General features: G+C 55.5%; 1 protein-coding gene across 1 annotated transcript; it reads left to right on the top strand.

Annotated features, from left to right (window-relative positions):
* The first annotated feature begins 1381 nt into the window (after nt 1-1381).
* Bcl7a (BAF chromatin remodeling complex subunit BCL7A) lies at nt 1382-17131 on the top strand. Its single transcript, XM_090319980.1, has 6 exons — nt 1382-1656; nt 7034-7115; nt 10204-10300; nt 12814-12981; nt 15833-15951; nt 16272-17131. Exons 1-6 carry the CDS (start codon nt 1565-1567, stop codon nt 16341-16343), a joined length of 630 nt encoding a protein of 209 aa, XP_090176106.1. The 5' UTR covers nt 1382-1564; the 3' UTR covers nt 16344-17131.
* The last annotated feature ends 6047 nt before the right edge of the window (nt 17132-23178 follow it).

Genomic DNA, 23178 nt, shown 5'->3' with positions numbered 1-23178 from the left:
TTCAGACTTGAATTTAGCAACCTGAAAAGGGGGAGACTCTAAGTTCAGCCTTGAAGGTGTGGCTTCACCATCTAGGCCTGCTCTCCAAGCTTGTGACCACTTATGTGCTTAATCCCATAACAACCCTGGAAGGTGGCTCTTACGGGAACTGCCATCTGCGTCTCATTTGACACAAGCCACAACTCACTCCTGTACCCTGGGGATCACCTGTGTGTGTGTTTGCTACTATTAGGACTCGACCTGGGGATCTCGTGGGTCTCACTTGTATTCTTCACTCTACAACTTGAGCCGCAGCTCCACTTCCAGCTTTTGTGTGTGTGTGTGATTTGGGGCTGGCTTTCAACTTTGATCCTCAGATCTCAGCCTCCTGGAGCAGCCAGGATTGCAGGCCTAGGTCATCTGGCTATGGTAACCATTTTACAATGTACAATTCAGGTCCATGTATTTAGTTCCAGAAACTTTGTTACTAAAGAAAATACCCTCCCCGTAAGTTCTCAGCAACTTCTGAAGGAGGTTGGCCTCTGTGGACCTGCATAGCCTAGCTAGCTCGTGTAAGTGAACCAGGCCCTCTCTGCCCACCCCGCAGCAATTTAGCACGTTTCCAGCACGCTCACTCGCCTTCCTTTCGCCATGTAGTCCTTTTTGTGGCTGAGTAGTATTCCATTGTGTGGACAGACACATCCACTCATCCGTCTGTTGATTTGGATTTTTAACACTGTGTCCTATTTTGAATACATACGTGTTCTATACTATATAAGGTATGCGTATGAATACATATTATATTGTAAAATGAATATGCACCTGTGTGTTCTGCCATGTACATAACTATGTATGACGACAGACACACAGGTCCAGTATACCTGCCGGGCCATTGGTGCCCCGGCCGCGCCTGGTCTGGGCCGCGGGCGACCTCGGCGGGGACGGAACCGCGGGGGGCGCAGCGAAGCCCCGGGCTCAGGCTTCGACCCGACCCCATTTCCCGAGGGGGCGGAGCTGGGAGGCGAGCGCCCGGCTCGTGCCCTTAGACTCGGCCGCGGGCCCGCGGGGATCCGAGCCCCCACTCCGACTCGGAGAAGTCCGGGGTCCCCGGGACACAGCCGCCCCCACCAGCCCGGGGCGGCACGCGGCCCCGCCGCACCTGCCGCCTCCCCGCGCGCCCGCGCCCTCCGCGCGCCGGCGGCCGGGTGTCCGGGCGCCCCTGGCCGGGAGCGCGGCGGCGGGGCCCGCGGCGCCCGGAGGCCGCAGCGCCGGCGGCGGCGGCGGCGGCGGCGGCGCTGCTCCGCCTGGCTCGGTGCAGCTGGCGCCCGGCGCTTGCGCACTGGGCCCCGGGCGCGCGGCGGCACCGGGCTTTGTGTGCGTGTGTGTGTGCGCGCGCGTGTGCGCCCGCGCCCGCGCCCGTGCCCCGGCCGGTGCCTGTGCCCGTGTCTGTGCCTGTGTGTGTCTGTGTCTGCGTCTGTGTGTGAGAGCGGGCGGCGGGCGGGCGGGCGGGCGCGAGCGAGCGTGGCCGCCGCGGAGCCGAGCAGGACCGGCGGGCGCGCTCCCCAGCTCTCTCCCCGCCAGAACCATGTCGGGCAGGTCGGTTCGAGCCGAGACCAGGAGCCGGGCCAAAGATGATATCAAGAGGGTCATGGCGGCTATCGAGAAAGTGCGCAAATGGTAAGCCGCGGCGCCGGCTCGCCCGCCCCGCGCCGCCCGCCGCTCGGCGCCGCGGCCGGCGCGAGCCCCGGAGCCCGGGACGCAGCGCCGCGGGGCCCGGAGTTGGCGAGGACGAGCGGGCGGCGCGCGGGCCGCTGGGTCACCTGCGCCGGGCGGGGGCCCGCGGCCGCCCAGGTGCGCTCGCGCCGGCGCCCACCTGGCGCGGCGGTGCCCGCAGCCCGGAGCCGGGCGGCCGGCGCGGCGGACGAGCCCCGGCCGCGGCGCGCGGCTGCCGGGAGGGGGCGGCGGGGGGGGGGTCGGGGCGGCCCCAGAAGCCATTTCGTTTTGTGCAAGTCACATGAAAGCGGCTTCCCGCGCGCCGGGGCCGCGAGGCCGGCGGCGGCGGCGGCGGGCAGAGCGCGAGCTCCATTGTGCAGCCACCGATCGGGCCACCGCCGCCTCCCCGCGCGCCCCGGGCGGCGCAGCGCCCGTCACGCGCCCCGGCCCCGGCCCGGGCCCCGCTCGTCCTCCCCGCCTCCCAGGCCCGGCGCCCTCGAGTCTGCGGAGTTTGCCGAGCGCCGGCCGTTTAAATTTAGCGCTTTGGGCTGCCTGGAGCGAGGGCTCTCGGCGAGGAGGGAAGATGGGGGCGAGCGCTGGGCGGCGGCGGCGCGGGGCGCGGGGTCCCCGCCAGCCACCCGGCGAGGGCGCGCGGGCCGGCGGAGCCCATCCTGGGCCGCGGCCGCCGCTCCCCGAGCTGGAGGTGGCGCGTGTCGCCGCGTCCTCTGCCGGGGCGGGGGCCCGGCCCCGCGTGGCCTGCGGGTGGCGGGGAGCTCGGCGCCCCGCCCGGCCTCCGCGGCGCCCCGCTCCTCCGTGGCTCCGGGGCCAGGCCTCGGGCGCACGCCGATCGCCGGGTCTGTTCGGACTTGTTGAGAACTCCAGCTCGGCTCCTGGGTTTCAACTTTAGTCCGCTTTTCCCACGGCTTCGCCCGGCCCTGGCCAGGCCCACCGCGCCGCTGCGGTGTGGGGGCCGCGGGGACCCCGGCCTGGCCGTGTCACAAGTTAGCTGCCCTTTCTGAGTCAAACCCAACAACAACAAGAAAAGAGAAAAGAAGTCGAGGGGGAAAATCAATAAAGTCCACGTGCTCCCGGGCCTCCTATGGAAAAGGCCGGGCGCGGATGGCCGCATGCCCAGCCGTGGGCCGGGTTTGGCTCCAGTGGGACAAAGAATGTTCACCACCGTGAGAAGAGGAGCCTTTCCGAAGTCGAGCCCCCGCCCTGCGGGTGTCCAGTGTCCAGTCGGAACCCTTTAAAAATGGCAGAAACAGCTGTAGGCCAACACACACACACACACACACACACACACACACACACACACACACACGAAGCATCCTCCACCCCTCTCCTGGGGACTCCCAGTGGCCCCGCTGGAGTCGTCCCCCTCCCTGCCCCCAGAGCTGTGCAGAGAAAGAACCGCTGTCAGGGGGCCGGGAGTTTGGCCTAGAGGTAGAGTGCTTGCCTAGCATGCACAAAGACCCGGGTTCGATTCCTTGGTACCACATACATAGAAAACAGCCAGAGTGGTGCTGAGGCTCAAGTGGTAGAGCTCTAGCCTTGAGAAAGTACAAGGACAGTGCTCAGGCCCTGAGCTCAAGCCCAGGACTGGCCAAAAATACAACAAAAAAAGGGTGTCAGGCCTCTTGTGACCCTCCCCTGCCTGCCTTTCTCTGCTGGGGAGGCGCGGTGGAGCCTCCTGACCCGGGGTTCCTAGCCAGGCCCTGACAGCTGCCCCAGGGCTGCCAGCTGCTGTGAGGGAGAGCAGATGGGGCTTTCCACCCTGTGAGCCCCAGAGCAGGCGCTCTGGGTCTGCCATCCCAGCCAGCCTGCCGCAGCCCGGCCTAGCGCTGGAGTGGGCCCGGGTTTGCCTTACTCTGTTTTGGGAAACAGTGCTGTCTGTCCCATCTGGTCGATAAAACCTCAGCATCTCTTGGCTGGACTTCCATTTTACCTCTGTACTGGGACCTTGGGTGAAACATAAAACTCACTGCTTGAACTCTGGCAGTAGCGGGAAGTGGGCTCTGCAGACCCCTCGCCGCTGTAGGCTGGTGAGGGGCTGCTTAAGGTCAGGCCTATGAAGTACTCAGGAGTATTTGTACACGTTTTTATTGTAAGGTAGATGTAGAAAATTGCTTTCTTTTCTGTGTGTGTGTGTGTGTGTGTGTGTGTGTGTGTGTGTGTGTTGTTTCTGCCCCCTTGTAGGTAAAAAGTGTAGTTTTATTGTCTGATTTCCCCAGCCTGTGTCCTATCCCCCACCCCCTCCTGACCCTGGACTGGGTCTTCCCGCCAGCCCTGCAGGCTTTGGGGTTGTTTATTAACTGTGGCTGCCAACCATGCATCTCTTCATGGGCTGGGGCCTAGGGTTGCCAGATTTAGCAAATAAAAACAGAACACCCAGTTAAATTTGAATTTCAGATCCATAATGAAGAGGTTTTTAAAAATAAATGTGTGTGCTGAGAATTCAGCTCAGTAGTAGCACCCAAGTCAGACATGTACAAGGAAGAAGGAAGCTACTGGGTTCAATTCCTGACACTACCACCAGCCAACAAAAGTTTCTTAGTGTAGGTGTAGCCCTTGTGATGGCTAAGACACACTTACACCAAAACATGAATCCTTTAGTCTGAAATTCAAGTGCAACTAGGTGTCCTATATTTTATCCAGAGCAGATCTGAGGTGCCTGGGCCCTGTATCAGCTCAGAAGAAAGGTCAGCCTCAGGTGTGCCGGCAGTGTCTTCCCGACCTCCCCTGCCCTTCCCCTAACCCGACAGAAGAAAGCCATGGTGGAGCCGTGGCCCCCGTCCGTCTGATGGCCGACTGCTCCTCTTCTTTCAGTCTGGTGTCCTGGCAAGGCAAGCTGGTAGAGTGAGGCAGCCAGAAGATGGCTGAAGGGAAACAAAATGGTGGGTTCTAGTGTGGGCAGAGGAGGGGAGTCATTAGGTGGTGACAAACTACCAGTAAGCACAGGGTGGCCAGCTCTGGGGCCCAGACACAGGAGGACATTGGAGGACACGGCCTTTGTCTGGGGAGTCCAGATTGGGGATGTGTAGCTTGTGTAGGAGCCCATGCTGGGGAGGACGGTCTGGCGCTGTGTTCCTTCTCCTGGGACCTCATTTCATCTCAGAAGCCTGATAGGAAGAGAGAGATGCTGAGGCCACACTGGGGGTGAAGGGGCCACTGAGAGATGTGGGAGGGCTCGGGTGGGCCCAGGGCGGTTCCAGAGCTCTGTTGGGGTACAGCTCCAGGCCTACAGGCCGAAGGGGGAGGGTTGCCACGGAGCCGAGCATGCCACCTGCAGCCAGCCACCACCCCTCAGGGCCCGCTGGCCTAGATGGGCTTCATGTGGAGTCTTCTTTTTTTCCTTCTTTAAGTTTGGCAATCAATTCGAATTTTTAGAAGTAGTGCCCTGGCCAGAGCAAGCATCCCTGTGGCCTGTGTTTGTCACCCTCGTAGGGGAGCAGCGGTGTTCTGGGTTGAAGGCCTGGAGGAGGGTGAGGGGGGCACAGTGTGGGAAAGAAACCTCAACGGCTCCCTCAGCCATGGCTGGCTTGACCTCTGCCATCCCAGAGCTTCCTCAGTGCCTTCTGTCCCAGCCCTGCCCGCCGCCTCCCAGGCCACTGACCAAGTCAGACGGAGGTCAGGGGTCAGTTCCAAGGTCAGCGTCATAAAAATACCCTAGCCTCTGTCCTGCAGCCCCCTCCGTGCTCACATCCAAGGGGGCCCCACACCTGTCATCCTAGCTACTCAGGAGGCTGAGCTCTGAGGATCATGGTTCAAAGCCAGCCTGGGCTGCAGAGTCCATGAGACTCTTATCTCCTGTTGACCACCAGAAAACCAAAAGTGACACTGTGGCTCAAAGTGGTCGAGTGGTATTCTTGAGCTGAAGAGCTCAGGAAAAGTGCCCAGGCTCACAGTTCAAACCCCACGACCCACAAAAACAGAAACATCATTCTGAAGAGGTTGTCCCTTCCTTGGAGTGACGTGGGGACTGACCCCAGCGGAGCACGGGCTAGTGCAGATAGAAGGATCTGGAAGAAGCCGCTTCCTTCAGCTCACTGCCAGCCCTCAGTGCCTGAAGCCCCCAGACATCTTGGCCGGCGTCCCTGCCAAGTCCAGAGCTTTTGGAGTGGAAGTCTTGAATTTGTTGGCTTCCCGAGGCCCCGGCCAGGAAGGAGGGAGTGGGCTCAGCCATTTGTGTGGGATTCTGGCAGTCCGGGCTCGCTTGCCCCGCTTCGGTTACTTGCGTTCTTTAGGATGAACCGTAGTTTTCTCAGGCAGTGGAATTGTTGGCGGGCCTGGGTCAGCACCTGAACCAGTCTCTGCTTTGTCACGTACTGTCACAGCTCCCCTGGGCCTCCCGCTTTAAAACCTATCCATGGGTGACAGTGAGCCCTCCTCCCGGCCCTTTAGGAATTCGGGGGGAGGGGGGGGAGGGCGCGGCACGTGTGGGCCCTGGGGTCCATGCCGTCCTCATGGCGGGGTCCATGCCGTCCTCATGGCGCTCCTGGTCTCTGCGCCATCCCCTCCCCTAACTGCTGATGGTTCCCAGAGGAGAGGGTGAAGGCCTGCGTCTGCCGACATGACCAGCCTTGACTGAAGCCATTCTGGCTCTTCTGAAAGGGCCAGGGATGGGCCTGACAGGGTCCCCCCAAAAAATGGAGCACAGAACCAAAGGTTTGGCTTCTAACTCTGGTGAAGAGTGCACCTCCGGTGCCTGGGTTTCTGTGAGTGCCGGTGGGGAGGTGACCTTTGCTGCCCCATAACCCCGGACCTCTGGCAGGTTGGTGCACACCAAGCCATTGCTCGCGTGGCAGGAGCACGAGGGACCTGAGTGGGTAGTTTGGGTGGGGTGTGTGGTTAGCTGTTTCCAAATGTGCTTGAAAGTCTGTGGTGATGGGCCGGGTGGGGTGAGGTCCACACCCAGGACAGGCCAAAAGCGGCGTCTGTCCCTGGGCCCTGTCACAGTGCTCAGCTTGGGTGGCCAGGATAATGACTGTCACCTAGGCAGTAGAGGGGTGGAGTGCAGGAATGCCGATCTTGAGTGAAGCCAGTCCCCACCTTGCCCTCTCCAGTGTACAACGCCAGTGCACGCTGGGCCGGGGGGGGGGGGGCGAGGGCTCCCCACGAGGCTGGGCTCCCCTGCTGCAACCAAGGGGTGGCCTTCGCACGTCCCACTGGCGGCCAGCAAGTGGCTTGTCCAGGGGCCCTGCTGGCCCACCTGCCCTGTGGCACAGAGCTTGTTCTCTCAGCCCTGGCCGCCACATTGGAGCTGTGACCTGTGCTGTCCCCAGAGAGCAAAGCGGCTGACCCCCGCACCTCATCACGGGCTCTTCCTTGTTCTCTGCAGGGAGAAGAAGTGGGTGACGGTTGGTGACACCTCTCTGCGGATCTACAAGTGGGTCCCCGTGACCGAGCCGAAGGTGGACGATGTGAGTGTGGGGCTGCACCTCTGGGGTGAGGGAGGCGAGCCTGGGGCCAGCGCTACCCCTCAGCCCTGCCCTCAGAGGGGGGTAAGGAGTGTCTCATGTGCGGAGGCCTGGTTGGTCTGTGGGCATGAACCTGGTACAGGGCTGTCCCCGCCCCTTCTCCTGAACACTGACCTCCACCCTGCCCTGGGTTCCGGCTTCTCTTGCTTTGCCTGTGGAGTTGTTTTTGTTTTTGTTTTTGTGGGTCATGGGCATGAACTTGGCTTCAGGGCTGTCCCTGGGCTCTTCAGCTCAAAGCTACTACCCTACCCTTGAGCCAAGCCCCACTTCCCTTTTTCTAGAGGTTAATCAGAGATAAGAGTCTCAGGTCCTTTTGTGCTGGGGCTGGCTTTGAACCTTGATCCTCAGGTCTCAGCCTCCTGAGTAGCTAGGATTACAGGCGTGAGCCATTGAGCCCAGCTGGAGTTGATTTTTTTTTTTTTTGCCAGTCCTGGGCTTGAGCTCAGGGCCTGAGCGCTGTCCTTGGACTTTCTCAAGGCTAGAGCTCTACCACTTGAGCCTCAGCACCACTTCTGGCTTTTTTCTATGTATGTGGTACCGAGGAATCGAACCCGGGTCTTCATGCATGCTAGGCAAGCACTTTAACCACTAGGCCAAACTCCCGGCCCTGGAGTTGATTTTTTATAGATCTCAAGAATCAAGGAAGGACACAGGCTCAGAGGGGTGAAGCCGCTTTCCCAGGGTCACCCAGCTGTGACAGCTCCTGGATGGTAGGGGTTGATGGTGACAGGTGACCTTAGGAGTGGGAATGGGGCGCAGGGAAGCAGGGCTTGGGAGGGGCTCCCAGAAGGATGCAGGGCCTTGCTGGCTTCGTCCACTAGAGGGAGCTGGAGTGGCCGTCTTCGCCATCTTCCCTTTCTGGCCTAACACGTCTTGGGGCTCCAAGCAGAGCTGAGACTGCCAGATCCATTACAAGCTGGCAGGGGTGAGAACCGAGGCCTTGCTGTCCCTTCTGGGTCCCTGGAGCCCCCAAAGCTGTTCCCTGCCGAGGAACAGAGTCTCAGTCCCTCTGTGGGGCTCTGATGGGCCAGCCAGGCAGCCCTGCCTGGCTGCCAGTCCTGGCTTCCGCCTCACCCACGGTTAGGTGGTGGAGACAGTCCTGCTGCATTGGAGAAGATGGGGTCCCTGCTCTCAAGGAATTCCTAATGAAACAGGCATAAGGGAGGTGCAAATGGAATGTGACCAAGGAGAAAATGAAATAGGCCGGCCATCGGAGGGCCGGGCAGCTGCAGACCCGAATCAGAAAGGCCAGCCTGATGGAGCTGCAGGCTGCACAGGCCGCTCACCGGGCAGGGCTGCTGCTCTTGGGGTGGGGTGGGGCAGGGAGAGGTGCTAGCTGGTCAGTGGCCATTTCTGTGCCAAGCAGATGCAGTCTGCCACCTCGAGAGCGCTGTGTTCTGGAGGCGCTGATTCCTTTCATCTCTGAACCATGATGTACGGAGCCCCGTTTGCCCACCCTCTCCTCTCCCTGTCCTAGGCCACCGATCCCGGCCCAGCTCGATGTCTTTAAAGAGCAGGTGCTGAGCCCTACCCCAGATAGCAGAAGCAGAACCTGTGAAGACTGGGGCTGGGGCGACAACCCTTGTGGTTTTAGAAAGTGTCCAGTTAGGGCCAGGAGCAAGGCCTCGTGGTAGAGTGCTCCACTAGCATGCACGAAGCCCCGGATTTGATTTCCCAGAACCACATACACAGAAAGAGCTGTAAGTGGTGCTGTGGCTCAAATGGCAGAGTGCTAGCCTTGAGCAATGAATGTTCAAGGACAGTGCCCAGGCTCTGAGTTCAAGTCCCATAACTGGCAAAAAAAAAAAAGTATGCTGGACATGGTGGCTACTCAGGAGGCTGAGATCTGAGGATCAAGGTTCAAAGCCAGCCTGGACACAAAAAGATGAACCAGAGACTGTTATCTCCAATTAGTCACTAGAAAACCAGAAGTGGGGCTTGGCTCAAGGGTAGGCCACCGTACCCTTGAACTGAAGAGCTCAGCGACGGTGCCCAGGCTGAGTTTAAGCCCCATGACCCCCCCTCCAAAAAAAAAAAAAAAGTATCCAAGTATTAGACAGTAACAAGATTAAATTTTTTTTTTTTCCAGTTGTGGGGCTTGGATTCAAGGCCTGAACACTGTCCTTGAAGTTTTTCCTCAAGGCCAGAGCTCTCACTTGAGCCACAGCACCACTTCCAGCTTTTCTATGTATGTGGTAGCAAGGAATTGAACCTGGGTCTTCGTGCATGCTAGGCCTACTTGCAGGCCAAAAGGTCCTCCTTCTTTTTTGCTTTTTTTTTGAGGGAGGTAGTGGTTGTGGGGCTTGAACTCAGGGCCTAGGTGCTGTCCCTGGCCTCCTTTACTCAAGGCTAGTGCTCTACCACTGGATCCACAATCCCATTTCCATGTTTTTTTTTCTGAATAGTTTATTAGACCCTAGGATAACTTCAGCCTCCTGAGTAGCTAATAGATGGAGGTGATAGTGTGTGTGTGTATTAATCAAGGGGCTTGAACTCTGGGCCTTGGCACTGTCCCTGAGCTCTTTAGCTCAAGGCCAGCACTCTACCACTTAAGCCACAGTGCCACTTCTGGTTTTTTGGTGGTTAGTTGGAGGTAAGAGTCTCACAGACTCTCATGCCTGGGTTGGCTTTCTTTCCTTCATAACATGTGGAGCGAGGCAGCCTCACAGGGCCCGAGCTGCTGGTGCTTCCCAGAGCCCACCTGGCTCCCCTGTGCACCTGCTTCAGAGGGGACAGGGAGCCGACCTTTCCCAGCCACTTTCCCTGGAGAAGAAGCCGTTCTTCCAGTTTGGTGTGTGCAGGCTCACTGGCGATGGTCCCACAGACAGGCAGGGGTAGTTCTGGGCTGCTACAGCTCGTAGGCCCCAGAAACAAGTTCCAGAGCACAGCCCCTCACTGCCTTGTCCTGGGGACTCCAAGTCGGCAGGATGGAGTAAAACATTTCCACTGCTCCCCAGGGGTGTGTGTGTGCGCACATGCATATACACTCACAACTTAGTGACTTGGTTTCTGCTCCCGTTTTCCCCTCCAGAAAAACAAGAGTAAGAAGAAAGGCAAGGACGAGAAGTGTGGCTCAGAAGTGACCACGCCGGAGGACAGCTCGTCTCCAGGGATGGTGGACATGCACGGTGAGCTCCCGCAGGAATGCCTCCGTTCCGCTCAGCCCGGGTGGCAATCAGTTGTGTTTTTGTTTCTCCAGCAGGTTTGTTCACATTCCAGGCAAGGGGTAGGAGGGCTGGGCGGGCGGCCTCTGTGTGAAGCAGAAGGCTTCTGTGAAGGAGAGGAAGGTTGTTTACCCAGTACAACAGGCCAAGAAACACAGGGTAAACCTGGGATATAAATATCACTCTCCTCACTCAGGACAAAGCTTCACTGACGTTTCCAGGCCCGGGTGCCCAGGAGGGGCTCTGAGGGGATATTTTTCTTTTTTCTCTTTTTCTCCTAGGATAAGATACCAGACCAGTGACTGTATTTTCCATTTCCATTTCTGTTTTGCTCTGCCACCTGGACACTCCAGACTGGGTTCTGACTTCCAGTTAATCTCAGCAGAGCCTGGCACTTCCTTTCACAACTGCCTTGCTTCCTTTGTGTCCTTGAGTTCAAAACGTGTAGCCTAGCAGCTGCGTGCCATGGCTCAAGCCTGTAATCCTAGCTACTCAGGAGGATGAGATCTGAGGATCAAGGTTCAAAGCCAGCCCAGGCACAAAAGGACCTGAGACTCTGATCTCCAATTAACCTCTAGAAAAACGAAGTGGGGCTTGGCTCAGGGTAGGGCGGTAGCCTTGAGCTGAAGAGCTCAGGGTCAGCACCCAGGCTCTGGGGTAAGATGGTAGCCTTGAGCTGAAGAGCTCAGGGACAGCACCCAAGCCAAGTTTAAGCCCCAGGACCCACATTAAAACACACACACACACACACACACAACAACAACAACAGCAACAACAACAGATCTTGTAGCCTAAAAGCCAAAGGCACCAGTGGCTCAGGCTCAGCCAGTGGCTCATGCTTGTAATCCTAGCTACTCAAGAGGTTAAAATCTGAGGATCAGAGTTCCAGGCCAGCCTAGGTAGGAAAGTTTACGAGACTTTTTTTTTTTCCTCCACTAATCCTGGGGCTTGAACTCAGCCTCAGCAGTGTCCTGGAGCTTCCTTAAGGGCCAGTCGTACAGTGCTTGTCTAGCATGCACTCTGGGTTCGATTCCTCAGTACCACATACACAGAAAAAGCCAGAAGTGGTGTTGAGGCTCAAGTGGTAGAGCTCTAGCCTTGAGAAAGTCCAAGGACAGGGCTCAGGCCCTGAGCTCAAGCCCAGGACTGGAAAGAAGAAAAAAAAGCAGAAGAAGAAGGTGAAGGTGGACTAGCATGTCTTTTCTAGTCTGGAGTAGGCACCCTGGAATATTGGTTTTTTGTTTGCTTTTTTTTTTAATTTTGATTGCCTTGACCCTAGGTTCACTGTGACTGGAAAAGGCAACCTCAGATGATGGCGATTTGTGGTTGGTAGTGGTCATGGGGCTTGAACTCTGGGCCTGGGCGCTGTCCCTGAGCTCTTCAGCTCAAAGCTAATGCTCTGTCACTTTGACCCACAGCACCACTTCCAGTTTTCTGTTGGTTCATTGGAGATAAGTGTCTCATGGATGTTAGTGCCCGGGCTGGCTTTGAACCGCAATCCTCAGATCTCAGCCTCCTGAGTATCCAGGACAACAGTTGTGAGCCATCTATGCCCTGCTTGATAGTGATATTTTTTAAATCATCAGTTGGGCATCTGCAATTTTTTTGTTTTTTGTTGTTGTTGTTGTTTTCAGTAAATACCAGGTTGTATTTGCTGCATCCACTTTTTCCTAGTGTGTGAAGTTTTCTGACATACTTGACAGGAGGCCACGAGCGGACTTGGTGCGTGGAGGTGGGGGCGAGGTGTCGTCCGTGGCGTGCCCACGGGCGCTGGGGGGCACCGTGCTGGAGCCTGCAGCAGCCATCCACCTCCGTGGCCGCTGCGCCGTTATCGCATCTCACAAAATTCACAATCCTTCCTTAATAGCTTTAAAAACCCAGACCATATGTAAGCCCCCACTGTTCCGCCCTGCCTCGCAGCTGGCGCCTTCTGGGACGGTCCACTTCGCTTCCACAGATCAGAGCCAGTACTTGGTTCTCTCGAGTTTCTCTAATGCGTGGTCCTCTTCCCTGCTCCCTCCTCTCTGCCTGTGGGTGTATGTGCGTGCACCCCCTTGTGTGCCCGTACTGGGGCTCGAACTCATGGCCTCCTGCTTTGTGGGCTTTTCCCTTGAGGCTGGCGCCCCTTCCCCTGAGCCACGCCTCCTCGTCCCCTGCTGTTTTGCAGTGACTGACCTCAGCGTGAGGCTTGATGAAGTCTGAGTGTTCTGTGTTCATGGATCATGTTTGGGCTTCATGGTCCCGTGCACGGGTTTTTCTGGCTTTCTTCACCCAGCAGTAGAAGTTTTAAACTCGTCCGGCCTCCAGACATCCTGCTCCTATTATGGGGGCCATTCAGAGGACGTGCAGCCGGGTGCCCAGAAGCCGTGGCCCCACAAGACACAGCAACCCTGGGCACCGTACACCCTCAACCCACAGCCTCACCCCTGCTTCCCAGCTGCTAACCTATGTCATGTGTGCTCTCTTCCCCCATGCAGACGATAACAGCAACCAGAGCTCCATCGCGGACGCCTCCCCCATCAAACAGGAGAACAGCAGTCACTCCAGCCCTGCTCCAGAGCCCAACCCCGCCGTGCCCAGCGATGGCACTGAAGCCAAGGCTGACGAGATGCAGGCTGACGGGAAGGAGCACCCTGGGACTGAAGGTACAATGCTGTCCTCGAGGCAGGGGCTCAGAGGGGCTACCCTCCTCCTGGCCTGTAGTCAGTACATAGGACAGGTATTTAGGGAGGTCCTGTCAGTGCCAGCCCCATACCATGACAGTAGAAGAGAGATAAGGCCTGGAGAATGTATACCCACTGAGGTGACGGATAAGCTAACCCACGTGAGGATTGGGGGCAGATAAACAGGCGTGCACAGGCCCTGCGGCAGGAGCACAGGGGAGTAGTGGAAAACAGTAGCTGGAGATCCAGAAAAGTAACAGAGGGGCTGGCAACCATATGCATTAAATAAATAAAATATTTAAGGTGCCAGGAGTGTGGTCTAGTGATAGTGCAGACAGGAAGGGACTGGGGACAGGACACCTGCCAAGACCTGGTCACTCCAGCCCATCTTAAAGTCCCCACCATCTTGCAGACCCACGCTGCCAGGTGGGGACAGGCCGTGTTGTGCAGGTCTGTCTTCCTCTCCCCTGCTAGCAGCACCTCCTTGGGTCAGTCTGTAACCCAGGAGGTATAATGTCCCTTTTTAGAACACGTCCAGGACTAGGGAGCTGGCGGAGTGCTGTGGGGAGGGGGTGGGAGGCAGCAGGGCCAGGCATGGAGGCGGCTGAGCTGCTCGTGGTTGTGGGTTTAGGGACAGGCGTGGGCACGTCTGCAGGCATGCCCCGGCTTTGCTCCCATCCTCATGATGTCTGGAGAACGCCTCATTTCCCCCACGTCTGGAGGTCCCTTTGCCCTGGGGGGGAGGGTTGTCACCGCAATCACGGGAGTGTGTTTGGGGACTACACAGGTGTCACAGCGCATTTCCCTCCTACCCCGCCCCCCCAGCGTTACCGGCTTCAGCTGGGGTTACATCAGGGTCATTTCTGCTCCCCCCACCCACCCTGGGCCTGCCTGCCCTGGCCTTGGCACAGGTGAGGGTCCCAGGTGGGCACAGGGCGTCTTGGCCGGCAGCTGTTGACCTTGCCATGAACTTGTTTACCACTGAGTGAGTTCAGGGAATGACATAATGGCCAACTCCCTGGACTAAATTTAGGCCCCAGGAAAATAAAATTTCCCCTGGGTGCATTTCAGCAGCCGAGCACTCGGGGCTTGCTGTTCCCAGAGCCCCAGACGCCACTGCGCAGGCGCCCAGCCATCCACGCGCCTCGGTCCTCGGGGCTCTGCAAACCCCAAGAAAGGCAGGGAGGGGGTGACCTGCACCAAAGACAGCCACTCGGATGACGCAGAGCCGGAGCTCTGAGAGGCCAGGCTGCCCAGAACCCACAAGAGAAAACACTGTTACCTTTTTCAAGTGAACAGGGGTTGGTGCTTCTCAGGATTGTGCCACCACCTCTTTCGTGCTAGAACTCTTTCCTCACTCCAGAATGACACGACCTACTCCCGAGTCCTCACGCTCTCCCCCTCCCCTGTTCCGACACCACCACTCTACCTCCCATCGGTGCTGGGCCTGTGGAGATCAGGTGTCTCGCAGCCCGTACTCGCTTGAATCTGACTTCTCCGGTCTTGGCCTCGCGTGTCAGGTTTACCCACGTTCTGCATTTCAGTGCTTGCTTATGTCTTTCTGACTGGAGAGTGCCAGTCTTAGGGGCAGACCTCCTGGTTTATCCATTCAGCTCACCTTTGGTCTATTTTGAATCGTGCTGTTGTGAACATATTTATTTGGCTGGGCATAGTGCCACATGCCTGTAATTCCAGCCACTCAGGAGGTAGAGATAGAATTTCAATCCAAGGCCAGTCCAGGCAAAATCAAAAGGCGTATCTGCCAGGCACCAGGGGCTTAGGCCTGTCATCCTAGCCACTCAGCAGGCTGACGTCTGAGGATGGTGGTTCAAAGCCAATCTGGGCAGAAAAATCTCCAGTTAATTGGCACCAAAATGGCCAGAAGTGGAGCTGTGGCTCCAATGACAGAGAGCTAGCCTTGAGCAAAAACGCTCCTGGAAAGCATCCAGGCCCTGAGTTCAAGCATCAGGAGTAACACACCAAAAAAAAAAAAAAAAAAAAAGAGGTCCTTCCTATCTAAGAAAAACCCCACGCAAAATGAGCTGAAGGTGTTGCTCAACTAAAATCGCTTAAGTTGTTGTTGTCAGTACTGGGCTTGAACTTGGGCCTTGGGAGCTCCGCTCAGCTTTTTCTTTCTTTTTTTTTTTTTGCCAGTCCTGGGCTTGAGCTCAGGGCCTGAGCACTGTCCTTGGATTTTCTCAAGGCTAGAGCTCTACCACTTGAGCCTCAGCACCACTTCCGGCTTTTTTCTATGTATGTGGTACCAAGGAATTGAACCTGGGTCTTCGTGCATGCTAGGCAAGCACTCAACCACTAGGCCAAACTCCCGGCCCTCCGCTCAGCTTTTTCTGCACAAAGCTGGCACTCTATCACTTGAGCCACAGCTCTTCCTCCAGCTTTCCTGCCAGGTCTGGCTTTGAACTATGATACTTCGGTCTCAGCCTCCTGAGTAGCTGGGATGACAGGTGTGAGCCACCATGGCTGGCTAAGCATTCATGTTATTGAGACAATTAGTTACAAAGCTGAACCTTTGGAAATAATTTCCTAAGTAATTCTGTCCCTAAAGTGACAGCCAGGATTGCTCGGCTGCACTGTGCCCAGCAGGGGGCGCTAGGAGCTTGCAGTGTTTAAAGTGGTCCCCTTTCCACTGGGGAAATAGGGATGGAAGGAGGGGTTGAAGACTTAGGGTCTGGCCTGCAGCCCACCTGTGGGCCAAACTATCCCTGAAAGTCAGGCCACAAAACTGTCTAGTGTCCAGCATTTTTAGTACTTGTGCCACACATCTTATGTGTCTGAAAATCTTTCCGTTCCTTTTCCTTCTTTCACCCCTCAGATGCTTCTGATGAGCAGAATTCACAGCCTTCGATGGAAAACTCAAACAGCTCAGAGAAAGCAGAACGGCAGCCATCCACAGAGTCGGGGCTGACGGCAGACACATCCGCAGTCTCTCAGGTAGCCTGGTCTCCAGCCTGGGGTGGCAGGCACCTATGGAGGCTATTGTCTTTGGACAATCGGAACTGCTATTGGACCCCAAGTCGATGCCAAGACCTTTGGTGCAGAGAAGATAAATCCTTGGGAATTGAAGGCTGGGTCATCCTTCGGAATTGGATATGTGGGCCCCCTCTGGACATGTGGGACCTCCTGTAGTCTATGCCTAAGCTCAGATCACAACCCCACCCAGGCTCTCCCTCAGTCCCTCCCTGAGCCACCCTGCAGTCTGACATCAGGCCCAAGGCCCTTTGTTAACCAGTGTCCCCGTTTTCCTACCCCAGGATTTGGAAGGAGTGCCGCCCTCGAAAAAGATGAAGCTGGAAGCTTGTCAACAGAACTCGGAGGAGGTGTAGGCCCTGAGCTGAACCCTCTGATCTGTGCTCATCAGCAGGTTTTATTCTAGAACGACGGTGCCCAAGCGATTCCTCTTGGGTGCAGTCAGAACTACTAACATTTCAAGTTTACCAAGTGCAAATCCAAGAAAACCTAGAACGGCGTAACTTCTCAAGACACTGAAGAACTGCTGCGAAGCAAAACCCTCGCGCCTCCCTGCAGAGGCAGGGCCATGGCTCAGGAGCGTCCGTCCGTCCGTCCGTCCGTCCACACACTGTCTCGGAAGCCAAGATTCCATTTGTGTTGCTGCTGTATCCCCTCCCCGTCTCTATTTAACGATATAAGCTGTGTGAGGGTGGTACCAATCAGGAATTCGCTTTTCATCCGGGGCTTTTCACTGTTCAACCAGTTCCTTCCGCTTTCTTTTTTTGTGCCTTGTGCCCTTGAGGTGACCTCTGGCATGTTCTCTAGGTTTTTCGCATCTCTTTTTGCAAAGTGCCCCCTCCTTTTGGTTGAGGTGGCAACTGCCATACTCCTCTCTCCCTCTCTCTTTCTCTCTCCCCCCACCCGCCCCCTCCCCTCGCCCAGGGAACAGGCAGGGTTAGAGCCATGGGGGGAGCAGGTGCCCCTCAGCTGGCTTGATTTCAGGGGGTGGTGCTGGGCCAACCCTGAGCCCTGGGTGGGGTGAGACCCAGCCCCCAGGACTGACCTCCTGGGTCCAAGCCATGCCCTCCTTCCGGAGGCCGCTGGTGGCCCCGAAGGACATGCAATGCCCTTAGATTCTGTTCCCATTCCCGCCCCCCCCTGCCCCCCCCCCCCCCGCCCGCCCAGCCACCGCCACCCCAGCACTGCTTTTTCCAGGCCTCCGAAGACAAAACGGCTTCTCTGGCTGCCGGTCAGACACTGTGGGGCTGGGCGGCAGCGCGGTGCTGACCTTCCTCGCAAGGATGGACACCCTGTGGATCTGCTGGCGTCTGGGCCCTGTTCTCAGGCTCAGAGCCTCTCGTTCCCAGCCTCACCGCCGCCAGGATTGGGCCTAAGAGGCCCAAAACCAGGCACTGGTTCCAGGAGGAACTGGAAAGATTTGCACACCCCCGGAATGGAGCGACTGGATCTCCTCTTCCCATCCTACCGGGCGGGGAGGGCTTCCTCTCACCAACCCGGTGGAGACACGGCCTGGACGAACCGCCGGACTGTTGAGTTCTGAGGCCTGGTTTGCTTTTAATTAATATACAGACTCCTCAGACCTTAAGCCTTTTCCTAAGCTTTCTTTACTGCACTGGAGTTCTAACTCCCTTTTGAGTTGTTGTGTTACGGGGGGGGGGGGGTGTGGGCTGGGGGCCGGTGGGTTCTGTTTTTTTTGTTTTTCTTTTTGTTTTTTGCTAATTGGTGCATATGCAGGTACCACCTTTGATGTGTGGCTCTTTCTCTCCCACTACCAGGTTCCATTTTTCTAAGAGTTTCTGAAGGTGAAGCTCCTTTTTTTTTTTTTTTTTTTAATTTGAAGGGAGCTTATCTATTTCCTGCACTTCGAGAAGAATCAAAATGTTCCTGAATTTCAAATACCTCATGTGAAATGTCTCCTGAAATAAGGGAAAAAAAAAACCTAAAAAAACTTTGCAAATCTTAAATGTTGAAGTTAACAATGCCGAAAGGTTTTTGTCTTAAAGGAAAAAAAAAATCCTTATACTTCACCACTTTGCCCCTGGGGCCGTCAGTTCTACGGGGGAACTGCTGTGTATCTTGGCAGAGGAAGCCAAGAGATGCATGACCTCGGATGGATCTCAAGGTCAAGGCAGTTTTACCTCCAGACTATAGAGAGCTAGGGCAATGTATTTCTTTACAGTGAAACTCCATTTTGATGAAAGATGAAATAAGGATATTTATTTCTTTTCTTTGTTTTTCTTTTTTTGGAAAACGAGAAGGTTATGAGAGAGACGGCTGCAAGGGAAGCCAACACACTCACCCTAGAGCCAGCACGGCAGGGCACCTTCTTTCTGGACGGGCTGGGGAGTCAGCCAAGTGCAGGAGGCAGGTGATGACTTCCACTGTCCCGGCTGTCATTAGTTTTTCTCTGAAGTGCCTGAAGGTAGGAATGGGCCGGCGGTGGGGACAGGTGGCCCCATCCACGGCCACGCCAGGCAAACCACCAGCAGCCGTGCCCGCCACACTGGCCGGGAAGGCCTTCCACGTGGAATGGTCAGACTGCAGAATCCTATGTGCTTCCTTCCCTGCTGCAGCCCGCTTCCCCGCCACAGACTCTAAGACCTTTCAGCCGGCCTGGCTAGGGTGCAAGGGGGTCCTAAGCAAATGCCTTCCGTGGACATCAGGCCCCGTGGCCTAAAGGGCTCCAGGGCAAACTTAAACCCCCCCCCAAAAAAAAGCTTGAAATCGGAGAAGCTACACATTCCAGGATGTGCTGGCACCCACTCCCGAAGCCCGCAGGCCACCGCCGGTTCTGCGGGGTGGTGTCGTGGCTTGGAATGTGCATTATCGCTGAGGACCTGGTTAGAGGCATATAAGACCTTATTTTCACCGTTCCTTCATTTGTTTCTTTCCTCTTAAGATTTTTTTTTTGGCGTGTTGTACAGCAGTATAATTTTTCACTTATTTATTCCATCCAGTAGATACGGTTTGTACAATGTACAATGGTTCCATTTCGGAGAATAAAAAAAATAATTCAAATCATGAGTCTGTTGCTTTTTGTAGCTTTACAGTATAAAAAGGAAACCTGAGGGAAATGCCCCCTCCCAGCACCTGTGGCAGCACTGCCAGCTGTGTCTGTCGATCCAGGTTGCTTGCCAGAGGGATTGCCCTGGTATCTGCCTGATGCCAGGCCAGCCACTGGTGCTCCACCTGGACAGGTGGTGTGGCGTATGTCACCCCCGGGTAGGTGAGGCAGGTGAGGGTAGGGCTCCGTGGGATTTGGGGTGTCACTCAGTAATAGGGTGCTTGCTTTGCATGTGTGAAATCAACCCCAGCACATACAAAGCTTAAAACATAAAAGGAGCTAGATAAAAGCCACCCCCTCTTACACACACACACACACACACACACACACACACACACACACACACACACTGTCTCTCTCTCTCTCTGTCTCTCTCTCTCTCCAGGCCTACTCTCTGGTGCAGTTGGTCCTTGCTGCGTTCTGTGATCCAGGAGACTCTGGCCTGCAAGACTGGGGGGCGGGGGCAGGGGAGGTGGACCCACTAGTGGGTTGCAGGCTTGTTTTGGTGTGTTGTTTCTGGGCATCAAGTCCTGGCTGAAACCAAAACCTTCTTTCCTATTCTTGGCCCTCCTTCCTATATGGATTTTCTTTTCTTCAATTTCTGCCTTGGCGTTTAGTTCCCCTCTCAGCCAAAGCCCAGCTGTGGCTGGCTGAGCCTCCTCAGGCAGGGGTGGCTAGATGGTCTATAGATGGTCTAGGAAGGCTGGCCATGGCTCAGGCAGCCGGAGTGGTCTGTCTGCTTTGTTTTGCCTGCTTCCCCCCACTCCCAGTCTTGTCCAACACGTTCCAGAGTCTTTACCAGAATTGGTTGCTCCGTCCCATCCGCTCCTGCTATGGAAGGTTCAGCTGACGGAACGCAAATCACCAGGACTTACTTTGCTCAGCAGGAAGAGCTGCTGGGATCCGGCTGTGCTCCTGTTCTGTGTCCGCAGCTCTGGCTCCTGAGATCGCGGTCCTCCTTGGCTCTTGCCTTTCTCCCTGCACCCCTGTCTCCAGCCCCCACAGCCCGAGGCAGGCAGAGTGCAACTCACACACAGCTCCAGAGCCTGGGCTTCAGAGGGCTCAGTCCCTCCCAGGGCCTCCCCTGGAGGTGAGGGCCAGGCCTGTGGGTCCTGTCTCCCTTGAGACACTATACCCGCAGATGGCCTGGGCGGCCCGGTGGCCTGGGGCCCGTGGCTTTCTCTTCCTGGTGGAGATAAGGATGATTCTCATCTAAGGTCCTCAGTGGACTCAGAGCTCTTGTAGTGATGAGTGCATTAGACTCCTCATGGCCCAGAATGGCAGCTTGGAGCAGACATTGCCCCATTGTTCAGAATGTAAAACCGAGGCCAGGAAGTGATGGGAACAGTTTCCAGAAGGATTCAAAAGAGGTCGGTGACTCACACACAATCCTATCCACTTAGGAGGCTGAAATCTACGGATTGTGGTTTGAAGCCAGCCCGGCAGACAAATCTGAGAGTCTTAGCTCCATTTACCCAGCAAAATGGAAGTGGAGGTGTGGTTTAAGTAGTAGAGGACTTGCCTTGAGTGAAGAAGCTAAAAGAGAATGTGAGGCCCTGAGTTCAAGCTCCAGTCCTGGCACACAGACACACACACAAACACACACAGGCTTTTCTAAAGTTGGAGCACAGCCAAATGCATTTATTCCCATATTACTTCTAAATTTACCAGAGTACTGAAGAGTTGAGTAATTGCAACAGAGACCCTGGCCCTGGAAATGGAGGAGATTTTTCAGATAGCCCTTGACAGAATATTTGCTATCTCTTGCTGTAGACCATGTTTTCCTTTGTAGTCAAAGGACAACTGAATCTGGGTGTGGGACACACGCCTGTAATTCCTGCACTCAGGAGTCCGAGGCAAGAAGAGTCATGGGCCAGCCTGGACTGCAGGCTCAGAAACAAACCAAAACGAACCTCCCTGGACAGTACCTATAAAGTGGGTGAGTTTAAAGAAAATTTAAATACCAAGGCCCACGCTCACCTTCTCTACCCACGTGCCCCTCTGTGTCTCTAAGACAGTGATAGCTCCGGCCTGCCTACTTTCTGTGCTTGTGTTGTGCCCAGAAAGCAAGAGGTGTGCAAACTATGGGGGGAGTGGACTAACCACCCCAGGGATGCCTGTGCCCCCCGACCCTGCAGCAGGTACCCTCTGGGAAGGTGTAAGGCCCATTGTGAGGCCTCGGAAGCAACTGGATCCTGTTTGGCTTTGTGCATCCAACCTGCCTGAGTCCAGCTGCGGAGCCACGCGCGGCGGATGCCCTGGCCTGAACTCTTTCTCCCCAGAGGTGGCTGCTGCCTTTCAGTTTCTGCACTTGTTTATTTTCAAAGGGACGTTGCCAGACCACACAGCCACCCCTGCCCTTTATGGTTTGTTTTAGGCAGGAGATTTCAGGAAGACGGAAGAGGTGGAAGCTAGCAGGGAACTCTTCTGTCTGCCAGAGGCGCCGCCGCTTCAGGTTTGAGGACTCCTCTGGCAGATAGTTCAACTGCCAAGTGAGACCATCGCCTTAGCCCCAAGCATCCTGAGAAAAACAGTCATCCGCATAACAAGTCAGGCACCCCGAGGCTCAAGACTCCGTATCCAATTAACCAGCAAAATGCTGGACTGGAGACATAGCTGAAGTGGTAGAGCACCAGCTGCAAGCAGCAAAAACTGAAAGCAAGAGAAGGAAAAGATAAGTCTCCGCCTGGCAGGTAATCCTTTGATAACAGACTTGTAATCAAAATATAGAAAGGTGGTAATAAGAGGGCAAGCATCTGCGCAGGTGTGTAGCTCACACCTGCAGTCCTAGCTGCTCAGGAGGCTGAGATCTGACGATCAAGGCACAGAAGAGACATTGAACATCATTGGCCTTCAATTCGTCCTGATCCTCTTACCCTTCCGGCTAAGCGGGAGTGCGGCGGAACCCACCAGGCCCAGCTTGTTTGCTGAGGTGGAAATCGCTAGGTTATTCCCTTACCAGACCCTCTAGGTCTTCATCTCCTAAGTGCCTGGGGCATGGGGGTGTGCTACCACATTGGTGATCACTTTCTTTCTTCTTTTCATTTATTTATTTATTTTTGCCAGTCCTGGGCTTGAACTCAGGGTATGAGCACTATGCTTAGGTTTTTTTTTTTTTTCCTTCAAGGCTAGAGCTCTACCACTTGAGCCTCAGCACCACTTCTGGCTTTTTGCTATGTATATGGTACCAAGGAATCAAACCTAGGTCTTCGTGCATGCTAGGCAAGCACTCAACCACTAGGCCAAACTCCCAGCCCTCTTTTTTTTTTTTTTAATTTTTAAAAATTTTTTTTTTTTTTTGGACAGTGCTGGGCTTGAGCTCAGGGCCTAAGCACTGTCCTTGGACTTTCTCAAGGCTAGAGCTCTACCACTTGAGCCTCAGCACCACTTCCAGCTTTTTCTTTTTTCTATGTATGTAGTACCGAGGAATCGAACCCAGGTCTTTGTGCATGCTAGGCAAGCACTGTACCACTAGGCCAAACTCCCAGCTTTTTTTAATTTTTAATTTCTTATTTTTGTGAATGTACCACCAAAGAATAAACCCAGGGCCTCATACATGCTAGGCAAGCACTCTACCACTAAGCCAATTTCCCAGCCTCCCCCGCCCCTTTTTTTTATGATGTTGAACTCTGGCATTCTACCACTAGAACCCCGCCCCCAGCCTGCCAGCTCCTCACACACTCATTGATTACACCCTACCCCTCGAACAGTTCTATTTCTATGATACCCTGGAAAAGCCCTGTGAGCAGGCTGATGTAAGTGGCTGCCAGAGGCTCGGGTGCGAGAGGACTTGACTTCTAAGGGTCTGAGGAAAAGTGGGGGTGGGGAGCAGTGGTGTCATCACTCCCCATCTGTTTTACAACTTGATACGCCTCCAAAGCCCTGGAACAGCACATTAAAAAGAAAGCCCTCTCTGAAAATTACACCTTAGTAAACCCAGACAAATAAAATGAATGTTAGTAAACGCAAGGATCATATACTGTGTTGCAAGCCATTTTACATGTCTCTCTTCTCCATCCTCAGGACAACCCTAGGAAGTAAACTTAATTATTCTGTGTTGTGAGAGATTGGTCCCCAGAGCCTCTCCTTGCTTCTCTCACCTAGGCCACACCTTCTGCAGGGTA

The sequence above is a fragment of the Megascapheus bottae genome, chromosome 28 (assembly GCF_031878675.1).
Source record: "Megascapheus bottae isolate mThoBot1 chromosome 28, mThoBot2.hap1, whole genome shotgun sequence".
Lineage (NCBI taxonomy): Eukaryota > Metazoa > Chordata > Mammalia > Rodentia > Geomyidae > Megascapheus > Megascapheus bottae.
This window is presented reverse-complemented; position numbering and strand designations above follow the sequence as displayed.

Bases quoted from the DNA above. Each gene is read 5' to 3' on its own strand.
- Bcl7a (XM_090319980.1), top strand. From the start codon at position 1,565: ATGTCGGGCAGGTCGGTTCGAGCCGAGACCAGGAGCCGGGCCAAAGAT. The intron at 7,116-10,203 runs GTGAGTGTGGGG...TTTCCCCTCCAG, and splicing joins CCGAGCCGAAGGTGGACGAT to AAAAACAAGAGTAAGAAGAA. The intron at 12,982-15,832 runs GTACAATGCTGT...TTCACCCCTCAG, and splicing joins GGAGCACCCTGGGACTGAAG to ATGCTTCTGATGAGCAGAAT.